The sequence below is a fragment of the Oncorhynchus masou genome, chromosome 19, assembly GCF_036934945.1.
Source record: "Oncorhynchus masou masou isolate Uvic2021 chromosome 19, UVic_Omas_1.1, whole genome shotgun sequence".
Classification (NCBI taxonomy): Eukaryota; Metazoa; Chordata; class Actinopteri; order Salmoniformes; family Salmonidae; genus Oncorhynchus; species Oncorhynchus masou.
In genome coordinates this window covers 19,488,972-19,505,322 of record NC_088230.1, presented here as the reverse complement: position 1 = coordinate 19,505,322, position 16,351 = coordinate 19,488,972, and the positions used below count along the sequence as shown (strand labels likewise).

At 45.3% G+C, this 16,351-nt stretch overlaps 1 protein-coding gene across 1 annotated transcript in view; it reads right to left on the bottom strand.

Moving 5' to 3' along the window:
* galnt14 (UDP-N-acetyl-alpha-D-galactosamine:polypeptide N-acetylgalactosaminyltransferase 14 (GalNAc-T14)) overlaps positions 1-16,351 on the bottom strand; it is a 133,237-nt gene that overhangs the window by 17,492 nt on the left and 99,394 nt on the right. Inside the window, exons 11-14 of the mRNA XM_064924681.1 lie at positions 15,234-15,360; positions 13,423-13,515; positions 11,192-11,275; positions 9,960-10,104 (exon numbers count right to left, since the gene is read on the bottom strand). Coding sequence (XP_064780753.1) covers positions 9,960-10,104; positions 11,192-11,275; positions 13,423-13,515; positions 15,234-15,360 — 449 coding nt within the window. The remainder of the gene's footprint in view (positions 1-9,959; positions 10,105-11,191; positions 11,276-13,422; positions 13,516-15,233; positions 15,361-16,351) is intronic.

Genomic DNA, 16,351 nt, shown 5'->3' with positions numbered 1-16,351 from the left:
TTCTTTTGATGAACGAAAACATGTTCTATCATAGTAGCTCAAAATTGATCAGAAATTACTACTCTGCTTTGCTCTTTGCAATTTAGTTTTTTGTTCTTCCTCCTCCTTGTAACCCTATTTTTACAGCACTGTACCCTGCATCTCACAAACTTGTCCTTTGTCTCTGTGATACAGATTCTTGTTCTTTGTTGATGTGAACCTGCAACCAGTCAAAATCTATTGAGCTTTCAGTACTGTTACAGTTTTTTCCAATCGCTAACACACTAAAATGACATGCACAGCACAATTATTTAAACTGACACACAGAGAGCAAAACCTCTTCTCAAGTCTCCAAGTCTAAACACATTTTCTGCTTTACACACATTTTGCAATTCAAAATGGCACTTTTTAAATGCACTGCACGCGGTTCTCTGCATAAGACACAACAATCTGACAAAGTCACATGTTTGCCATTTCAAAACACTGCCATTCAAAATGACACTGCATGAGCTAATTGGCCAATACATGTGCCACCTGGCCAAACACCTCAATGGTTAATTGTTACCACTTCAATCAGGAAGTAAGCATTATGAAAAGACCACAGGTGAGCACCTTTTGTTTTACAACAACAATGGAAGCTGTTGCAGAGAGAGGAAGAGGAAAAGGAAGAGGGAGGGTGAGAATGAGAGGAGGAGAAAGAGTGAGAGGTAGGGGTAGAGCTGATAGAGGAGTTCATGGCCAAAGAAGATAACAACTTTCAAATGAAATCAGAGCAACCTGAGTTGATCATGTCATCAACCATGGGCTGACAATGTGAGAGGCTGGACAGAGAGTGCAGCCCAACTTGAGCCATTTTACTGTCGCCTGTGTCATCCGGACATTGAGACTGGAATACAGGTATGTAACCAACATTTCTTTCACACTATGTAGTACACCCCATGTCATAGAGTATCAGTTGGGTGACAACTGTTTACTTCATGAATGGCTGATGTCATACACTAACTGCACAAATTTCTTGCAGAATTTACTCTACTGTGGGGGAAATATCTTTAGGCTGCATTGTCCAAGCCCTATATATATATATGTTTGTTTTTCTAAAGGGCTGAGAGACTCAACCATGGTGGAGGAAGGGGCCACAACCATGGTGGAGGAAGGGGCCACAACCATGGTGGAGGAAGGGGCCACAACCATGGTGGAGGAAGGGGCCACAACCATGGTGGAGGAAGGGGCCACAACCACGGTGGAGGAAGGGGCCACAACCACGGTGGAGGAAGGGGCCACAACCACGGTGGAGGACCACAACCACGGTGGAGGAAGGGGCCACAACCACGGTGGAGGAAGGGGCCACAACCATGGTGGAGGAAGGGGCCACAGGACCATGGTGGAGGAAGGGGCCACAACCACGGTGGAGGAAGGGGCCACAACCACGGTGGAGGAAGGGGCCACGGTGGAGGAAGGGGCCACAACCACGGTGGAGGAAGGGGCCACAACCACGGTGGAGGAAGGGGCCACAACCACGGTGGAGGAAGGGGCCACAACCACGGTGGAGGAAGGGGCCACAACCATGGTGGAGGAAGGGGCCACAACCACGGTGGAGGAAGGGGCCACAACCATGGTGGAGGAAGGGGCCACGGTGGAGGAAGGGGCCACACCACGGTGGAGGAAGGGGCCACAACCACGGTGGAGGAAGGGGCCACAACCATGGTGGAGGAAGGGGCCACAACCACGGTGGAGGAAGGGGCCACAACCATGGTGGAGGAAGGGGCCATGGTGGAGGAAGGGGCCACACCATGGTGGAGGAAGGGGCCACAACCATGGTGGAGGAAGGGGCCACAACCACGGTGGAGGAAGGGGCCACAACCACGGTGGAGGAAGGGGCCACAACCACGGTGGAGGAAGGGGCCAAGGTGGAGGAAGGGGCCACAACCACGGTGGAGGAAGGGGCCACAACCACGGTGGAGGAAGGGGCCACAACCATGGTGGAGGAAGGGGCCACAACCATGGTGGAGGAAGGGGCCACAACCACGGTGGAGGAAGGGGCCACAACCACGGTGGAGGAAGGGGCCACAACCAGGGTGGAGGAAGGGGCCACAACCAAGGTGGAGGAAGGGGCCACAACCACGGTGGAGGAAGGGGCCACAACCACGGTGGAGGAAGGGGCCACAACCACGGTGGAGGAAGGGGCCACAACCATGGTGGAGGAAGGGGCCACAACCACGGTGGAGGAAGGGGCCACAACCATGGTGGAGGAAGGGGCCACAACCATGGTGGAGGAAGGGGCCACAACCCTGGTGGAGGAAGGGGCCACAAACATGGTGGAGGAAGGGGCCACAACCACGGTGGAGGAAGGGGCCACAACCATGGTGGAGGAAGGGGCCACAACCACGGTGGAGGAAGGGGCCACAACCATGGTGGAGGAAGGGGCCACAACCATGGTGGAGGAAGGGGCCACAACCATGGTGGAGGAAGGGGCCACAGATGGTGGAGGAAGGGGCCAAACCACGGTGGAGGAAGGGGCCACAACCATGGTGGAGGAAGGGGCCACACCACGGTGGAGGAAGGGGCCACAACCATGGTGGAGGAAGGGGCCACAACCACGGTGGAGGAAGGGGCCACAACCATGGTGGAGGAAACCACAATCACGGTGGAGGAAGGGGCCACAACCATGGTGGAGGAAGGGGCCACAACCATGGTGGAGGAAGGGGCCACAACCACGGTGGAGGAAGGGGCCACAACCATGGTGGAGGAAGGGGCCACAACCACGGTGGAGGAAGGGGCCACAACCACGGTGGAGGAAGGGGCCAAGTGTTCACCGGGGTACAGGAAGCTGCCATTGTAAACTTGGTTTTGGAAAATAATGGATTCAGATTATGAGAAATTCAAAGCCACATCATCCAAGACAACACCATATTCAACAACATTCAACGAGTCAGTCTGTCCACATTGGCTCGCATTCTCAAGCGAAACCAAATCAGAATGAAACAACTTTATAAGGTGTCATTTGAGAGAAACAAAGAGGTCAGACGAGCAAATGTGGATGTAAGTACAATATTGACTGCAGTACACTACACGCAACATTGTTTCCCAGTGTACTGGATAACACCATTTTGACTGCAGTATACTACACGCTACATTGTTTCCCAGTGTACTGGATAACACCATTTTGACTGCAGTATACTACACGCTACATTGTTTCCCAGTGTACTGGATAACACCATATTGACTGCAACATTGTTTCCCAGTGTACTGGATAACACAATATTGACTGCAGTACACTACACGCAACATTGTTTCCCAGTGTACTGGATAACACCATATTGACTGCAGTACACTACACACAACATTGTTTCCCAGTGTACTGGATAACACCATATTGACTGCAGTACACTACACACAACATTGTTTCCCAGTGTACTGGATAACACCATTTTGACTGCAGTACACTACACGCTACATTGTTTCCCAGTGTACTGGATAACACCATATTGACTGCAGTACACTACACGCTACATTGTTTCCCAGTGTACTGGATAACACCATATTGACTGTAACATTGTTTCCCAGTGTACTGGATAACACCATATTGACTGCAACATTGTTTCCCAGTGTACTGGATAACACCATATTGACTGCAGTACACTACACACAACATTGTTTCCCAGTGTACTGGATAACACCATACTGACTGCTTTTGTTCTTTGTTTTCAGGGATTACTGGAAATGGATGCTCATTCAATCCCACATGAGTTCATCTTTATAGATGAGGCTGGGTTCAACCTAGCAAAGAGCAGAAGAAGGGGGAGAAACGTCATTGGACACAGAGCCATTATAGATGTTCCTGGCCAACGTGGTGGGAACATCACAATGTGCGCTGCCATCTCCAATACGCATGGTGTCCTCCACCGTCATGCCAACCTTGGACCATACAACACAGCCCATATCCGCACATTTCTGGACAGACTCCACAACATTCTCATACCACCAGAGTGTATGAATGATGCAGCCCATCAAAGAACCCGGTACGTTGTAGTATGGGACAACGTGAGCTTTCATCGTGCAGCCCCAGTCCAAAACTGGTTTGCTGACCACCCACCATTTCTTATGCAATACCTCCCACCATACTCACCATTTTTTAACCCCATAGAAGAGTTATTTTTGGCATGGCGGTGGAAGTTATACGACCAGCAGCCCTTTGTGCGCAGGCCTCTTTGTGCAGGCTATGGAAGAGGCATGTGATGAGATTGATGTTGGCGCGATTCAGGGATGGATAAGGCACTCAAGGCGCTTCTTCCCTCGATGTCTGGCAAGGGAAGATATTGCCTGTGATGTGGATGAGGCGTTGTGGCCAGACCCAGCTGTGCGGCAAGATGCTGCCTAATGATTTTTCTTGCCTCTTTTTTTCTCTATATTTTTTCTGCAATTTTCTTTTTCAGTTTACTGTTTTTTTGTGAGCATATTTTTGTTCAGGCCAATGTAAATATATCTGCTGTGCATATGTTGCACTGACTTGTTTGGTGAAAAATAAAGAAATACATTTTTCAACAGCATGTGTGTGTGTGTATCTGCAAATATTTCTGTGTATCTAAAGAATTTTCGACAATTTGAACTATTTTAGTATTATGGCAAAGTATACTAAAGATGAGAGTGCTTTTCATTATGCCCAACAGTGTGTAGTTGGTTAGACAAAAGTCTGGCAATATGAATGAAGTGTGTGCCAAACGTTTGATTTTGATAATGCTATATGTAGTTTTGGTTGCAGTGCTTCATTTTGTAGGATATGTGAGGTATTTTGCAGTTTGGGGGTGTGGTTTGGTGAGTTGTGTTAAGTATTTTGATAAAACCAGCCTAGTTTGCAAAATTGTGTTTTAGCAATTGGGAAAAACTGTAATAAATGGAAAGCACAATGTTCAGGGCCATACAATTTGCCCATTGTACAGTATACAGCCTACAATGCACTGTACTACAGTATACATTCTCAGACTTTCTCCTTCCCACCTTCAACAATCTGTTTGCTCTCTGAACTGGCTTATATTGGTTGTGTCGCATCATTTGAAACAGGTTAAATCAATTTTGAGTGGTTGTGTTCAATCAATGACATATGTTCTCTATTTGTATTTGATTGTTGCCACTTGTGTTTACCAGTATGGATGACATGTGCATTAGAGTGTAGAATGTGTTTTGAGAATGAGAGTGTGTTTAGAGTTTTGCTGAAAAGTCTAAGTGAGATCTGCAAATGGCCGACAGAGATGGCCGCCTCGCTTCGCGTTCCTAGGAAACTATGCAGTTTTTTGTTTTTTTACGTGTTATTTCTTACATTAGTACCCCAGGTCATCTTAGGTTTCATTACATACAGCCGAGAAGAACTACTGTATATAAGATCAGCGTCAACTCACAATCAGTACGACCAAGAATATGTTTTTCGCGACGCGGATCCTGTGTTCTGCCTTACAAACAAGACAACGGAATGGATCGCATGCAGCGACCCAAAAAAACGACCCTGAAAAAGAGGGAAACGTGGCGGTCTTCTGGTCAGACTACGGAGATGGGCACATCGTGCCCCACTTCCTAGCATTCTTCTTGCCAATGTCCAGTCTCTTGACAACAAGGTTGATGAAATCCGAGCAAGGGTAGCCTTCCAGAGGGACATCAGAGACTGTAACGTTCTGTGCTTCACGGAAACATGGCTCACTGGAGAGACGCTCCCGGATGCGGTGCAGCCAGCGGGTTTCTCCACGCATCGCGCCGACAGAAACAAACACCTTTCTGGTAAGAAGAGGGGTGGGGGTGTATGCCTTATGGCTAACGAGGCATGGTGCGATGAAAGAAACATACAGGAACTCAAATCCTTCTGTTCACCTGATTTAGAATTCCTCACAATCAAATGTAGACCGCATTATCTACCAAGAGAATTCTCTTCGATTATAATCACAGCCGTATATATCCCCCCCCAAGCAGACACATCGATGGCTCTGAACGAACTTTATTTAACTCTTTGCAAACTGGAAACCATTTATCCGGAGGCTGCATTCATCGTTGTTGGGGATTTTAACAAGGCTAATCTGAAAACAAGACTCCCTAAATTTTATCAGCATATCGATTGCGCAACCAGGGGCGGAAAAACCTTGGATCACTGTTACTCTAACTTCCGCGACGCATATAAGGCCCTGCCCCGCCCCCCTTTCGGAAAAGCTGACCACGACTCCATTTTGCTGATACCTGCCTACAGACAAAAGCTAAAAAAAAGAAGCTCCCACACTGAGGTCTGTCCAACGCTGGTCCGACCAAGCTGACTCCACACTCCAAGACTGCTTCCATCACGTGGACTGGGACATGTTTCGTATTGCGTCAAATAACAACATTGACGAATACGCTGATTTGGTGTGCGAGTTCATTAGAACGTGCGTTGAAGATGTCGTTCCCATAGCAACGGTTAAAACATTCCATAACCAGAAACCTTGGATTGATGGCAGCATTTGCGTGAAACTGAAAGCGCGAACCACTGCTTTCAATCAGGGCAAGGTGTCTGGTAACATGACTGAATACAAACAATGCAGCTATTCCCTCCGTAAGGCTATCAAACAAGCTAAGCGTCAGTACAGAGACAAAGTAGAATCCCAATTCAACGGCTCAGACACAAGAGGCATGTGGCAGGGGCTACAGTCAATCACGGACTACAGGAAGAAATCCAGCCCAGTCACGGACCAGGATGTCTTGCTCCCAGGCAGACTAAATAACTTTTTTGCCCGCTTTGAGGACAATACAGTGCCATTGACATTGCCTGCAACGGAAAAATGCGGTCTCTCCTTCACTGCAGCCGAGGTGAGTAAAACATTTAAACGTGTTAACCCTCGCAAGGCTGCAGGCCCAGACGGCATCCCCAGCCGCGCCCTCAGAGCATGCGCAGACCAGCTGGCTGGTGTGTTTACGGACATATTCAATCAATCCCTATACCAGTCTGCTGTTCCCACATGCTTCAAGAGGGCCACCATTGTTCCTGTTCCCAAGAAAGCTAAGGTAACTGAGCTAAACGACTACCGCCCCGTAGCACTCACTTCCGTCATCATGAAGTGCTTTGAGAGACTAGTCAAGGACCATATCACCTCCACCCTACCTGACACCCTAGACCCACTCCAATTTGCTTACCGCTCAAATAGGTCCACAGACGATGCAATCTCAACCACACTGCACACTGCCCTAACCCATCTGGACAAGAGGAATACCTATGTGAGAATGCTGTTCATCGACTACAGCTCGGCATTCAACACCATAGTACCCTCCAAGCTCGTCATCAAGCTCGAGACCCTGGGTCTCGACCCCGCCCTGTGCAACTGGGTACTGGACTTCCTGACGGGCCGCCCCCAGGTGGTGAGGGTAGGTAACAACATCTCCTCCCCGCTGATCCTCAACACTGGGGCCCCACAAGGGTGCGTTCTGAGCCCTCTCCTGTACTCCCTGTTCACCCACGACTGCGTGGCCACGCACGCCTCCAACTCAATCATCAAGTTTGCGGACGACACAACAGTGGTAGGCTTGATTACCAACAACGACGAGACGGCCTACAGGGAGGAGGTGAGGGCCCTCGGAGTGTGGTGTCAGGAAAATAACCTCACACTCAACGTCAACAAAACTAAGGAGATGATTGTGGACTTCAGGAAACAGCAGAGGGAACACCCCCCTATCCACATCGATGGAACAGTAGTGGAGAGAGTAGCAAGTTTTAAGTTCCTCGGCATACACATCACAGACAAACTGAATTGGTCCACTCACACAGACAGCATCATGAAGAAGGCGCAGCAGCGCCTCTTCAACCTCAGGAGGCTGAAGAAATTCGGCTTGTCACCAAAAGCACTCACAAACTTCTACAGATGCACAATCGAGAGCATCCTGGCGGGCTGTATCACCGCCTGGTATGGCAACTGCTCCGCCCTCATCCGTAAGGCTCTCCAGAGGGTAGTGAGGTCTGCACAACGCATCACCGGGGGCAAACTACCTGCCCTCCAGGACACCTACACCACCCGATGTTACAGGAAGGCCATAAAGATCATCAAGGACATCAACCACCCGAACCACTGCCTGTTCACCCCGCTATCATCCAGAAGGCGAGGTCAGTACAGGTGCATCAAAGCTGGGACCGAGAGACTGAAAAACAGCTTCTATCTCAAGGCCATCAGACTGTTAAACAGCCACCACTAACATTGAGTGGCTGCTGCCAACACACTGACACTGACTCAACTCCAGCCACTTTAATAATGGGAATTGATGGGAAATGATGTAAATATATCACTAGCCACTTTAAACAATGCTACCTTATATAATGTTACTTACCCTACATTATTCATCTCATATGCATACGTATATACTGTACTCTATATCATCGACTGCATCCTTATGTAATACATGTATCACTAGCCACTTTAACTATGCCACTTTGTTTACATACTCATCTCATATGTACATACTGTACTCGATACCATCTACTGTATCTTGCCTATGCTGCTCTGTACCATCACTCATTCATATATCCTTATGTACATATTCTTTATCCCCTTACACTGTGTATAAGACAGTAGTTTAGGAATTGTTAGTTAGATTACTTGTTGGTTATTACTGCATTGTCGGAACTAGAAGCACAAGCATTTCGCTACACTCGCATTAACATCTGCTAACCATGTGTATGTGACAAATAAATTTGATTTGATTTTGATTTGATTTACCATGTGAAATGGTTTAAGGTATTAACAACAGACTGTGTTTTACCATGTGAAATGGTTTAAGGTATTGACAACAGACTGTGTTTTACCATGTGAAATGGTTTAAGGTATTAACAACAGACTGTGTTTTACCATGTGAAATGGTTTAAGGTATTGACAACAGACTGTGTTTTACCATGTTGGTTTAAGGTATTGACAACAGACTGTGTTTTACAATGTGAAATGGTTTAAGGTATTGACAACAGACTGTGTTTTACCATGTGAAATGGTTGAAGGTATTGACAACAGACTGTGTTTTACCATGTGAAATGGTTTAAGGTATTGACAACAGACTGTGTTTTACCATGTGAAATGGTTGAAGGTATTGACAACAGACTGTGTTTTACCATGTGAAATGGTTTAAGGTATTGACAACAGACTGTGTTTTACCATGTGAAATGGTTTAAGGTATTGACAACAGACTGTGTTTTACCATGTGAAATGGTTTTTTAAAATGGTATTGACAACAGACTGTGTTTTACCATGTGAAATGGTTTAAGGTATTGACAACAGACTGTGTTTTACCATGTGAAATGGTTTAAGGTATTGACAAAAGACTGTGTGTTACCATGTGAAATGGTTGAAGGTATTGACAACAGACTGTGTTTTACCATGTGAAATGGTTTAAGGCATAATTAGCTAAATGCGTCCAGGCAACTAAGAACTTTGTTCAGCCAATGGGTTTTAGTAATTGAGAAAAACTGTAATGATTTTTATGATCAATAAAACATTTTGAGTGTACTTTTAGCACAGGGTGTTTGTGTGTGTGTGTGTGTGTGTGTGTGTGTGTGTGTGTGTGTGTGTGTGTGTGTGTGTGTGTGTGTGTGTGTGTGTGTGTGTGTGTGTGTGTGTGTGTGTGTGTGTGTGTGTGAGAGAGAGAGAGAGAGGTAAGTCAATCAAATCAATCAATCTAACTTACAGTACAGTACATCAGTTAATTGTCACAAAGTGCTGTACAGAAACCCAGCCTAACACCAAACAGCAAGCAATGCAGGTGTAGAATAACATAAGTTTAGGGAGAGGTGCTATGATAGCCTGTCACAGCAGTAAGAATGAGCAGAGAGAGAGAGAGAGAGAGAGAGAGAGAGAGAGAGAGAGAGAGAGAGAGAGAGAGAGAGAGAGAGCTGCATTGGCCTGTAGCTCTGTTTATGAGTGTAGAGTCTTGCACGGGGCATAGGTCTCCCTGTTGGAGATTGAGTGTAGGCCGTCTGAATGTTGTTTAGGCCATACCTGGTTGAGTGCTGGCACGGATTTTGTTCCGATGCAGGGTGCTAGTGTGAGAGAGGAGAGGTTCTGTCCCTCCACCCTACGGGACTCCAGACAATTCTGTCTTTGACGAATCACCCCTGACTTAGAGTCCGAATCATCTGGCACTCTGAAAATACAGAACGTACACTTTTCACATGTATTTGATTGCTTTCTTGTATATTCACCAATGCAGACAGGTCTGGATACGAGGTATATGTATCATCTCTGACTGTTATGTTTTGATACTCACGCGTGGGATAGATTCATGGTGGCATTTATACATGCAAATGAATAATGATTTATTGTAGAGATTAACGTTGAGGCTATTTAGAGTGTCATGTTCCGTGGCCTGGCATAAATGCTTCCTCAAACAACGTCTGAACGGAATTACAATCCATTTTCAAATGTACAAAAATACAGTAAATAGCTCATCACATGGCCATTCATCAGAGGTAGGAAGAACCCACTTCTCTGGGTGGGGGGCTGTGTATGTGTGTGTGTGTGTGTGTGTGTGCGTGCGTGCGTGCGTGCATGAGAGTGTGTATGTGAGAGTGAGTGAGAGAGAGAGGTAAGTAATGGGATCTGCTGCCAGTGTGGGTCTGTGGAGGCTTTACAGCCCAGTCAGCAAACGGAAACCTGGAACCAGCAGTAGTGAATCCATCACACACACACACAGCCCCCCATAGGTAACATCACTCATATCCCTCATATCCTGCTAGCAATTTGTAATAGCCTATGACTGTACTTCTCTCTGTATATTGCTCTCGTATGGCTTTACCATTATCTGTGTATACTCTCTCTCTCACAAGACATGTCTCCACCCTATAAACTTTTTCAAATCAAATTTTATTTGTCACATGCACTGAATATTAGCTATTGCTCAACTTGTGTCAATTCACCTGTTCTTCAACTATCTTTTTAAAGTCGTTTCTTCTTAGTATGCATTTAACAGTCGATCCAAGTCATCTAAAGGTCAGACCATGCCCTCTCCTCTCTCCCCTGAGTCCACATTGTTCGTTTCAGTCCATGGGATTAACCTAAACTCCATCACGCCTGGCTGTTGTTGTATCAGTCAGATTGAGCTGCAAGCCTGGGCCTCGGACCAATCAGGGGGCAAAAAAAGAGAAGCCTGAGTAATAAAAAAAAATGATCATGAATCTATTCTGAATTAAGCATAATGGGATGTGTGTGATTAGCCGGCCACACACACTCACTTGAGCTCTGGGTAGACGTTGTCCAGATACCACTTGAAGGATTTGCACTTGAGACTCTTGCGGAGCTCTTCCCTGCTATGAATGCTGATAAGAGAGAGAGAGAAAGAAAGGGAAATGAATGTTAGAGAGAGGAACCTTTTTTTATAATGCAGTCCTGCTCTTATCACAGAAAAGACAGTGCTACACACTCACACACAGGGAGGCACACACACACACACACACACACACACACACACACACACACACACACACACACACACACACACACACACACACACACACACACACACACACACACACACACACACACACACACACACACACACACACACACACACACACACACACACACACAGGGAGGCACACTCACACACAGGGAGGCACACTCACACACACAGGGAGGCACACACACACACCTTATGGTGAACCATGTGGAATCCATTGGTGCAATATGTAATGCTGGGAGACGAAAAACACTTTTAAATAACCTAAAGAATATGGTTTGAACTGAATCGTCTATCCAGGTTATTCATGCTATTCTAGGTGCAATATGGGTTTGTATTCTCTAATCTGTCTCTTTATCAGTGTCACGCCCTGGTCGAAATATATTATGTTTATCTTCATTTATTTGGTCAGGCCAGGGTGTGACATGGGTTATTGTGGTGTGTTTTTGTCTTGGGGTTTTGTGGGGTGTATAGCGTAGTCTATGGCTGCCTGAGGCGGTTCTCAATCAGAGTCAGGTGATTTTCATTGTCTCTGATTGGGAACCATATTTAAGCATATTGTTCCTGTCTCTGTGTTTATGTTCACCAGATAGGCTGTATAGTTTTCACGTTCCGTCTGTTGTTTTGTACATTCAGTTATTTCATGTCTAGTCGTATTTTCATTAATAAACATGAGTAACCACCACGCTGCATTTTGGTCCGCTCTTCCTTCAACAGAGGAACGTCGTTACAATCAGCCTTTGCTTTTCTCTATTTGTGCATATTTTTGATACTGAATGTTGAATCAGATCTTCAACCAAAACCTAATATTAGATAACGGGAACCTAAGTATACAAATTATTTTATTTATTTAATTGACAAAGTTAAGCAACACCCAATACCCCCTGTGTGAAAAAGGAATCGCCCCCTCACACTTAATAACTGGTTGTGCCACTTTTAGCTTCAATGACTGCAACCAAACGCTTCCTGTAGTTGTTGATCAGTCTCTCATATCGCTGTGGAGGAATTTTTGTCCCACTCTTCCATGCAGAACTGCTTTAGCTCAGCGACATTTGTAGGTTTTCAAGCATGAACTGCTCGTTTCAAGTCCTGCCACAACACCTCAATTGGGATTAAGACTAGGCCATGTCGTCCAAAAAGCTATACTTTTGAGTCATCTGTCCATAGAACATTCTGTTCATCCAGGTGAGTTTCAGGTGCTTTTTGGCAAACTTGAGTCAACTTTTTGGATGAGATGGGTCCCATTATGTCTAGTGAAAACCAAACCCTGCATTCCCCAGTAAGAACCTCATACCAACGGTCAAGCATGGTATGATGGTTTGGGGATGCTTTGCTGCCTCAGGACCTGGATGACTTGCCTTATTAGAAGGAACCATGAATTCTGCTCTGTATCAGAGAATTCTACAGTAGACTGACAGGCCATCCGTCTGTGAGCTGAAGCTGAAGTGCTGCTGGGTCATGCAGTAAAACAATGATCCAAAACACACAATCAAGTCTACATGAAAATGGCTAAAAAGCAACAAATTTGAAGTTTTGGAATGGCCTAGTCAAAGTCCAGGCCTAATCCCAATTGAGATGTTGTGGCAGGACTTGAAACGAGCAGTTCATGCTTGAAAACCCACAAATGTTATGGCAGCTCTGCATGGAAGAGTGGGCCAAAATTCCTCCACAGCGATGTGAGAGACTGATCAATAACTACAGGAAGTGTTTGGTTGGAGTCATTTCAGCTTAAGTTGGTGCAACCAGTCATTGAGTGTAAGGGGGCAATTCATTTTTTACACAGGGGGCATAACTTTGTTTATGAAATCAATGAAATAAGTATTGGTCATTGTTGTGTTATTTGTTCCCACAGGTTTATCTAATATTATATTTTGGTTGAAGATCTGATAACGTTCAGTATAAAAAATATGCAAAATAGAGAAAATTAGAAAGGGGCAAATACTTTTTACGGCACTGTATATCAGTAGAAATATATGGTGTAGAAATGTATGGTGGTGTTTCACTCACTCTCCGTAGGACTTGCCCCGTGCTGCAGGGCGAGCAGAGTAGTAGAAGAGCTTGAACTCATCCATCCACACCTCCGCCGTCCGTCTGGTGTTCCTGCAACACAGCCAGTACAGCACACAGTAGGAGTCGGTAGGCGTTTTACATTAAAACACTTCATCTCAGGGTGGGCCAGACTGATAGTGTGAAAACACCTAGCACGTATGTGACCAAAATAACCATAAGCCAAGCCTGCCCTCACATACTGGTCTCAAACACATTCCAAGAAAATGAATCATCTCGTTTGCTGGAAGAAAGCAGAGAAACAATACATGTTATGAGAGTCAAATGTACATATCCTATTCTATGCATGTCTAGCTCACACTTTTAAACATTCTACTAATGTGATTCCGATGACACTGCTGCTGCGTACTGTGGCCCTCCTCCCGATAGATATGTATGTATCTTGATTTAGACTTTCATACACCTCTTTTGACATTTGAAAGCCTCTGGCAAACTTTGGATTTGGGGTGAAGACACATTTACAGATACATTTCTGTGCATCTCTAGCGTTCCACACTGTTCTGTTAAGCTCATTGAGCTAGTCTACACCCCTATCCTATGCTATCCACTTGACCCTCCCAGGCAGGAATAAGACTACTTTCAGAACTCACATCGCTCCTTTCCACCTGACACGGTCTCAGACGGAAGCATCCTCAACACTACTGCCACATGGCCTGGCTTCTGAGCAGCAGCAGAAGATTTTGGGACAGAAAAGGGAGTAGCAGCTTGTAACACAAATTACAGTGATATTGTGCAGAGAGCGGAGCACGGAGAGTGCAGGTGAATAAATGACATATAATTATCAGAGAGCATGCTGAGCCACCAGCTGCCATTAGAAGCCTGGCTTTCTTTTCAGGACATGAAATCAAACATCATACTTGGAGTAATTATTCATTAACTTGGCTGAACTATGCTACACATACAAATTTTGTTGACAGGATTCATTAATTATTCATTGGGGGGGCCTAATGTGTTTTGTGTTGTAGGTAAAGAGGGAAAGCTCATCAGTGAATGAACAGTGAACACACACTGCCAGTCAGTCAAAGGAGAGGCAGCCAAGTCAAGGGTGATTTTTGCACAACACATTTTCTGAAAACGGCGCTGTAATCAAATCAAATAGTGCGTTGTTCACTTTACATATTCAGTCCATGCCGTGACTTTCCTGAAGGCTAAATGCAAATGAGAAATACAAATGAAGAAAACTGATTCTGTCGATAATTGCATTGTTAACCAAGGGCAGCATTTCTGATTCATGCCAAAGTTGAACATTTGATAAAGAATGACATTATATGTAGACAAAACTTTTCAGAAAGAATAACAGAGATTGGGTGCACTCGTACGATCAGCTAACTAAAGCCCTGCCAAACACAGCAAGAACATGATTCTAATCCCCAATATGGAAAGAGAGCCAAACTACTCTGATGTACAGAAGAGAATAGAGCTTAGCATAATGCATTCAAAAGACAATTTGGCAAAGCTTTAGAGAAAACTACAGCAAGTCTTCAATTTGTATTTGCCACGTTCGCTGCAAATCCTATCCCACTATTGGGTTGCATTGCACGAATACCGGCCTACAGCTCAACAACTCACACAGTACATATTGAGTGGTACAGAGCAGCACTTATTTTGATTGTTGTAGGCTGCCTTTTTATCTTGGAGCATACGGATAGATACAGTAAGATATAGGTTTTACTTGATGTAGGTGTTGGGTGCCTTTGTATTTTGGAGCAGGCTGTGAGATAGGATACAGTACAAATGGAGTCAAGTCTTACTTGATGTAGGTGTTGGCGTTGCCCTCAGGGAAGATGTAGGGGTGTTTCTTGCGGAAGACGTGGCCGACCCTGCTGCAGGGGATAATCTCTAGGCTCCCTCCACACATCCACACCCGGAACGAGATCTCTATAGGGTTTCACACACACACAACACACAACACAACACACAAAACACAGCTACCATTAGTTATCATTGTCCCATGGAATTACTGTATTGTATGTTCAGTGCTTGTAGACTGTATGAGTTATGGGTGAGAGGAGGTGCAGTGGGACAACAGAGTCCTAAGGACAGAGCGCTCATATACTGTAAGATGGAGAATGGTTACAGGGGATAGGAGAGGTTAAATTCTAACACACAAAGTTTTGCATACAATGTCTTGATCATCTACAAGGGAAACCAAATTAAGCTCTACTCCTGTTAAGAGGTTATACTATTTCTCATCCCAATACAATCCATACACATTACTCATCATCTTTATCAGCATCAGCATCTGTATATGGGGCTCTGATGCCTTGAATATTAGATAACATGCTTGCCACCTCATATCTCATGTTTAAATCTGCCATGTCCAATGCTCACTTAAAGAAGCCACAAGAATGTAAATGAAGTCCTTCCATTGCCTGGTCTAATTGAGCCCAGACTAATATACTAGCCTACAGATATCCGGCTGTTGCTACACACTGTCTTTCAAACCCAACAAAGTTGAAGTTTCATAGCCTCATTATCATTGTATATGCTGTGTTTTTCTTTTTCAGAGTAACATCTTCAACACTTCCCCAACAAGCCTATGAGTTTTTTCTGCATTACAAAGTGTCAAAGGGAGCAGCGTAGGGAATATTTTCCATCTAGGAGAGAAAGTGCAAGAGAGAAAAATAAAAGAGAGATGTGAAAGAGAGATGGAGAGAGAGAGAGAGAAAATACAAAATAAGACTGGGGAAAGACATAAAGAGAAAGTGTGAGAGAGAGAGAGCATCCTATTCAAGTCTTACTGTACCCCTGTCTCTGCTTTGTTCTCTAATGATCTGAAGCCTCAGCAGCAGTACAGACAGTGGAACCTGTCTGTCTATTATATGAACCCCAGCATCCTTCTGCCTGAGATACATGGGAGAGTACTCGT